The sequence below is a fragment of the Capricornis sumatraensis genome, chromosome X (assembly GCF_032405125.1).
Source record: "Capricornis sumatraensis isolate serow.1 chromosome X, serow.2, whole genome shotgun sequence".
In the NCBI taxonomy this organism is placed as follows: domain Eukaryota; kingdom Metazoa; phylum Chordata; class Mammalia; order Artiodactyla; family Bovidae; genus Capricornis; species Capricornis sumatraensis.
Window position 1 is genome coordinate 17,679,042 of NC_091092.1, and position 7,517 is coordinate 17,686,558.

The 7,517-nt window shown below is 50.2% G+C and overlaps 1 protein-coding gene across 1 annotated transcript; it reads left to right on the plus strand.

Moving 5' to 3' along the window:
- The first annotated feature begins 2,058 nt into the window (after positions 1 to 2,058).
- On the plus strand, positions 2,059 to 6,821 carry RTL9 (retrotransposon Gag like 9). The gene is made up of 2 exons (XM_068963087.1): positions 2,059 to 6,162; positions 6,705 to 6,821. The coding sequence occupies exons 1-2, from the start codon at positions 2,059 to 2,061 to the stop codon at positions 6,819 to 6,821; spliced, it is 4,221 nt and encodes a 1,406-aa protein (XP_068819188.1).
- Positions 6,822 to 7,517: the final 696 nt, after the last annotated feature.

The window sequence follows — 7,517 nt, forward strand, 5'->3', positions numbered from 1 at the left end:
CTAGGGGAAGAAGGGTGGAGTTGCATAGGCCAAGTGCTAAAGCGGAGCTTCTGGAGGGCTGTCAAGTGAAATGCGGCCAGAGGCAAATGTCAGAGCCTATATAGAGGCAGGAATCTGGGACCAGAGAGACAGAGCAAGCACTAGCAAGTCAGGAGCAGTGGGGCGGGTGGGCGGGTGGGCAGGCTGGCTGGCTGGCGGGCAGGAGGGGGGCGTGGCAGGGGCTAGCTAAGGGAGATTGCAGAGAACAGCTGCTGGTACTGGGTCTTACTTTAATGAACTGGCTGGGCATGGGGCATAAGTGAATTGGCCAGACCAAAACAACTAGGGGCGCAAAGGACATACTCCCTCTCTTCTCCCTGACTGGCAAGGTAAGATCTTTCCGGGTTTTGCCTGGTGGGAAACTGGCATGTTCAGGGATTTTTCTGAAGATATGGTAGGTGGGGGTGGTTATCTACAGCTGCGCTTTTGACCCGTCTTTCCCATTGCACCAATTATTAGAGTAACCATGGTCCTAGCATGAGGCCAGAATTTCAGATAGGGTGGGTCATTATAGCACAGCAGAGAAGAGTAGGGGTCTCTGGAGCTGGGTGGGCCTAGGAATCCAAGTGACTGCAGGCAAATTATGAAGCCTCTCTGGACCTTAGTTTTCTCCTTTGTAAGATGAGGATTTTGAGGATGACCGTCACTGAGGAAGACCAAAATCTCTCAGTGTTGCTGTGGTGACCAAGTAAGACAGTGCATGTAAAGTGCCCAGTCGGATACTTGCCAGTCATCATATGCTCAAGAAATGTTGAGCATTTGGCACTTCTGTTGCTAGCATTCTGAATATTATTACGGAGGCATGCTGCACCAGATTGATGAGTTTTATGACATTGTCCCAAATGAGCAAGTGTTCCACTGGGGGCATGAGCAGGCTGAGGGGACATGTCAACATTGTGTAATGTGTGTGTTAGTTTCCAAGTTCTGTGCCAAGAATCCTCATTGGAGGCTGCTTATGGGAGTGGGCCAGAGGGGTGAGGCTCTGGGCTTATCCACTCACTCTTACCCAGTTGTCAGAGAAGCTTGAAGTTGGTACTTCCTATAGACTGAGCTTCAAGTGAACCATGATCTAGGACATCAGAGAGATAACTGAATGTAGCCTTAGGAATGCCAAAGGCTAGGCAACCCCAATGAGTAAGTGATAGTCAAAGACAAACAGTTCCTAGTGTTTCAGTGGTCTTATTCTAACCCCATCCCCAACTAATCTGAGCACACTGGTAAAATGGGAATAATACTATTATTGTAAGATTCCAATGTGTAATGCTTATACATCCTGGTACACTGCAGACGCTAAAGTGTACTGCCTTGAACACACTAGGTGAGCACTAGGTGGTAGTAGTAGTGGTAATTTTTGTTATTAAAAATCAAAATGTTAATAAACAGGAATTTCAGTTTGTGCAATGCTACTCTCATTGATCAGTTAAATGCCTTCCTTTTCCTGAGGAAGACATTTAGGTCCATTAGAGTAGTAAAATGGGAATTAAAGCCCTAGCAGGACTCAGTGAGCACTAGGAACTAATTGTTATCCTGGGGTGAAGGGTGTTCTCATCCAGGCCCTTGGCTGGCTTGCTAGTGCTGTGGTGGGAGAGCATGGCTCAGGAACCTGCACTTCTCACAATTTTCCAGAAGGTGGTGCTGCTGTTTCATTTCAACCAGGACCTCCCAGGCTCTGGGCTGCTGAAGTTGCCAGTGCTGATAGCTTTTATAAACTGAGTGTGTGCTGTGTGACTGAGCCGGTTGGTTTGAAAAAGATAGAGGTGGAAAGGAGAGTTGCTCCAGCTTTGAATTTGTTTAATGCCATACAGCTTCCTTAACCTGAGAGGCCCATCTCTGATGCCACAGAGCCAGCAAACACATAAGAGGTCTCCATCACGAATCATTGTCTATTTCCTCATCTTTTTGATATTGCCTTTTGACTGCTAAACTTGTTTCCTGTTTACAGATTTTCTTGCCACTTGGGCTTCAGCAGGACCCCTGATATAATTGTTTTAGAGGTTCTCTACACACTGTCCTTTGGCCATGGCCGATACATCAATACCCTTAAATTCACTGCAGTTCAGCAATGTGCCGAGGGAGGAAAATGACGACACCCTAAATAGGGAGACGACCTTTTCTGGACCAATGCTAGAAAGCAGAGCAGAGGGCCAAATTCTGCCTTCTAGTGTCCAGCCTATGGTCTCAACTTCAGCATCAGACCCTGGAGGGATGTCCACACAGCTGATGACATCCCCAGCCTTTGACACCATGGCTGCACCTCTAATGGGAACAGCAAACTCTGGAGCTGTGTCCTCACCGCTCTTGTCAGACTCTGGGGCACTGTCCCCATTGTTAATGCCAACTTCGGATTCAGAGGCTCTGTCCCCATTGTTAATGCCAACCTCAGACTCTGGGATGCTGTCCCCATTGCTAATGCCAGCCTCAGATTCTGGAACATTGTCTCCATTGCTGTCCACTTCAGAGTATGGATTAATGTCCCCAGGGCTGATGACGATTCCTGACTTTGGAACAATGTCCACAGCACTAACGGCAACACCAGATTCTGAAGATATATCACCACTGGCAATGTCAGCCTCATCCTCTGAAGCAATGGCCACACCATTGATGCTAGCCCCAGATTCTGGAGAGCTCTCCCCTCTGCTAATGCCAGATATTAACCCTGGAGAGATGTCCACACAGCCAATGCCGGCTCCAAGCTTTGAAGGAATGTCACCATTGCAAATTACAGATGAAGACACTGAAGCAATGTCCAAAGTGCTAATGACTGCCCTGGTCTCTGGAGAGATCTCTTCACTGCTCATGTCAGACACAGACTCTGAAGCGATCTCCTCACTGATAATGTCAGCCCTAACTTCTGAAGCAATGTCCACCCAACTAACGAGCACCCAAGATTCTGGGGAAATGTCCACCCAGCTAATGTCAGGCCCAAACTCTGGAGTAGAGTCTTTACCACTAATGACAGCTCCAGGCTCCGGAGCCATATCCTCACCGCTGATGTCAGTCCCCGAAGCTGGAGAAATGCCCACCTTGTCAAAGCCAGCCCCAGATGCTGAGGCAGTGTCCCCACAGCTAATGATGGCTCTGACCTCTGGAGGGATGCCCACCCAGCTGATGCCAGCCCAAAGCTCTGGAGCTATGTCCTCACAGTTAACACAAAGTCTAGATTCTCAGATTGTGTCTACTCCACCAACGAGAGCAACAGCCCCCGGGGAGATGTCTGCATCGTCAGCAAGAGCCTCAGATTCTGGAGCAAGGTCGACACTGCAAATGAGAACCCCAGCCTCTGGCAATATGTCCACACTGCTAAAGACAGTCCCAGACTCTGCAGCACTGTCCACCCCACTGATGACAGCCACAACCTCTGGAACCATGTCCGCAGAGCCAGTGCCAACTGCAACCTCTAGAGGAATGTCCACACACTTAACAACGGCTCAAATTTCTGGAACCACATCCACGGGCTTTATGAAAGTCCCAGCCAGTGGGGCAAAGTCCAGACCAAGAATGAGAGCTCCAGCCTTGGGGGCAATGTCCATCCCACCCAGCACAGCCCCCATCTCTGAAACAGTATCTATGCTACAAATGACCACCCCAGCCTCTGGGTCAGTATCCACACTGCAAATAAAAGCGCCTGTCTCTGGAGCAACATCTAGGTCACAAAGGAGAGCCACAGCCTCGAGAGTGACAGCTGGACCACAAATGAGAGCCTCTGGAGCCATGTCCACCCCACAGATGACAGCCAAAGCCTCTGGATCCACGTCCTCACTATTGATGAGAGACACAGCCCCGGGAGTGATGTCCGTGCCACCGATGAAAGCTACAGCCTCAGGAGCATTATCCAAGCCACTAACAACATCCAAAGCCTCAGAAGCAATGTTCATGCAGCAAATGACAACCGCAGCTTCTGGAGAGATCTCCACAATGCTAATGAGAGACATAGTTTCTGGAGCCATGTCCATGCCACAGATGACAGACGCTGCCTCTGCCGGGATGTCCACACCACTAATGAGAGCCCCAGCCTCTGGAGACGTGTCCACACCACAAATGACAGCCGCAGCCTCTGGAAGCATGTCCATGCCCCTAACGAGAGCCCCGGGCCCTGGAACCATGCCCACAGTGCTAATGAGATCCACAGTCTCTGGAAAGATGCCAAGTCAGCCAGTAGGCACTCAAGACTTTGGGGGGATGTCCATGTCATTCAAAAGATTCATGACCTCTGGAGGGATGTCCACACTGCAGATGCGAGCCCCAGCCTCTGAAGTGATGTCCACACCAAAAATTAGAGCCCCAAGCTTTGGGGCAGCATCCACACCCCTGATGAGAGCCTCAAACCCTGGAGAGGCATCCACACTTCTCACAAGAGCTTCACCCTCTGGAGAAATGTCCTCAGCACTAACAAGACCCCCAACTTCTGGGGAGATAGCCACCACCCCTTTGAGAGCCCCAGCTTATGGAGCAATGTCTACTCCGCAGAGAACAGCCACAGCCTCTGGCATGATGTCCATGCCACAAATGAGGGCTCCAATCTCTGGGCCGATGTCCACACCACTCATGAGATCCACGGCCTCTGGAGTGATGTCCATGCCTCAAATGACAGCCGTGGCCTCTGGAGGGGTGTCCATGCCATTGTTGAGGGCCCCAGCCTCTGGAGCAACATCTGCACCACAGATGCCCACAGCAGCATCTGCAGAGGTGTGCATGCTATCCATGCGAGCCCCCAGCTTGGCAGTGATGTCCCCGCCATTATTAAGGGCTCCAGTCTCTGGAATTATGTGCACACCCCCGAGGAGACCCTCAGTCTCTGAAGATGTGTCCACAGAGTTCATGAGAGCTCCAGCCTCTGGAAAGATGGCCACTGCACAAACCACAGCCATGGCCTCGGGAGGGATGTCCAAGCCATTCATAAGAGCCGTGGCCTCTGGAGTAACACCCATGCCACTGATGTCTGCCATGGCTTCTGGAGAGACATCCATGCCACTAATGAAAAGCCTGTCATCTGGGGCAATGTCCACACTGCAAACAAGAGTTGTGAGTTCTGGATCAACGTCCTTGCCACAAACGACATACGCAACCTCAGGAAAGATGTCCACACCGCCAATGAGAGCCTCGGCTTCTGGAGCCACATCCACACCACTTATGAGAGCCTCAGCTTCTGGAGCCACATCCACACCACTTATGAGAGCCTCAGCTTCCGGAGCCACATCCACACCACTTATGAGAGCCTCAGCTTCTGGAATGATGTCCATGCCACTTCTGAGACCCATATCCTCTGGGGGGATGTCCATGCCACTAATGAGGGCCACAGTCCCAGCAGCCATGTCTGCATCCCAGATGGCAGCCCCAGCCCCTGGAATGATGTCCACCCTGGGAATCAAAGCCACAGACTCTGGGGAAACATCTGCCCCTCGCATCAATGTCACAGCCTCTGGATCAAAGTCCACACCACACGTGACGACCACCCCCCCCAAAACAGTAAAGCCACCATCAGAGGAAGTCCCATCTTTTGGCATGCTGACCCCAGCACTCTGTTACCTCTTAGAAGAACAAGAAGCAGCCCGGGGTTCACGCCCTGTGGAAGAGGAGGTGGAGATTGATGAGGAGAAGCAAATGAAGGGATTTTTGAATGATTCAGAGAAAATGGCTTTTCTGGTGTCTCTTCATCTGGGGGCAGCAGAGAGGTGGTCCATCTTGCAGATGGAGGTAGGAAACCCCCTCACCCGTGAAGATAAATCTTTCCTGAGAAGATCTCAGGGCTTATATGACTCCCTGTCTGAAATTGACATCCTCAGTGCGGTTCTCTGCCATCCCAAGCAGGGCCAGAAGTCGGTCAGGCAGTATGCCACTGACTTCCTTCTGCTGGCCCGACATTTGTCTTGGTCCGATGCCATTCTGCGGACCAGGTTCCTGGAAGGGCTCTCTGAAGCTATTGCCACCAAAATGGGCCGGATCTTCCTGAAGGTGGCTGGCAGCCTAAAGGAGCTGATAGATAGGTCTCTCTATACCGAGTGCCAGCTGGCCGGAGAGAAGAATTCCCGAGGCAGCTCCAGCCAGGTTCTGACATCACCCTGTAAGCGGAATAGCGAGGAGGCAATGGAGAATGAACTGAACCCCCAGCAGCAGACCGAGGAGGTAATGATGGGGAAATACACTCAAGGTTTCTGAATAGAAAATTGAAGGCATTCTGCTCCTTTGTGTAGACTAAGGAAGAGGCTGGGAGAGGCATTGAGCTCCTAGACCATAAACCCCAACCTGGGATTTCATCAGCGGGCCTGATTAGGCCCTTATTTTGGGCATATTAACCCAAACTCCATTAACTTTGTGGAGCTTGCCCCACCCAAGATACTCAGGGCGTGGGGGTGATTAAAGGTCTAAATCTTCTGAGGGAACTGGGTGGGCTCAGTCCCAATTCGCTACTACTGATTCCAGGTCCAGTTCTAAAAGAGAGGTCATGTTTTGGAGGCTGGGTCCCACCTACAGCTACATGTGTTGTAGACCCAGGTCACTAGGGAATTTGACCAGTTTAGTCCTTGGTCACACTTTTTATACAAATAAGGTACATTGGCCAAGTTCCTTGACATGCTAAGTGATTGAAATTATCCAGGTAGAACCCCACTTGTTATAGTAAGCATGGCTCTTACATTTGCTGTTTTTGTTTTTTTTCTCACTCCCAGCACCAGCATGTTCCCAAACGCTGTTACTACCTGAAAGAGCATGAAGACCCTCAAGAGGGTCTGCACGACCACCTTCGAAAGAGCACAGGCCATCAGAAGGCCCCCACTAACAAGTAATGCTACCTGGACTCTTTTCCTGTGATATCCAAGTTGGCTGCTAACTTGAGGACTGGTTCCTAGATTCATTTCATGCAATTACATCATTAAAACTTGTGGCCTTTCCCCCTGCAGCACCCTCTCCAGGTGCATCCCACCCTATCCCCCACTTGGTTGACTTGACCTTCTCTTTCACCCCACATGCCTTTAACCTGCCCCAACAATCAGAACGTGGACTTCAAGAATGTTCAGTGTATGAAGTTCCGAACTCCCATTACCAACAAGGACAGTGCTAGTTCTTGGTCCAGGGAGAAGTCTAGGCAGGAGAAACTATGTCCTACCTCAAAAACACCTTAGAGTGTCTTGCCACATGTCATCAGGCAAACTTGAGGAAGCCCTGGTCCCATTTCACCTGGCAAGGGAGCCCATAAGGAGAGTGATGCCCACTCCAATACCATCCTTTTCATCCAGTATACTTGTCCCTATATGCCCCAACTCACAGCACTTAAATTTGGTCTCCAAGGCCCTTGTCCTGTTTATAGTCTCCATCCTGAACCATTTGTTTTGACCCATAGTAATAATCTTAGTAATAGCTAATGTTTATTGTTTATGTACTATGTGACAGGTAGTGGGCTAAACTCTTGACAAGCATCATCTCACTACATTCTTACCGTAACCCAACTTGTTCTTCTGTTTCAACTTTTGAAGTCTTGATCT

Coding starts and splice junctions, on each gene's coding strand:
- RTL9 (XM_068963087.1), top strand. CDS start 2,059: ATGGCCGATACATCAATACCCTTAAATTCACTGCAGTTCAGCAATGTG. Junction 6,163..6,704: donor CCCAGCAGCAGACCGAGGAG/GTAATGATGGGG, acceptor TCTCACTCCCAG/CACCAGCATGTTCCCAAACG.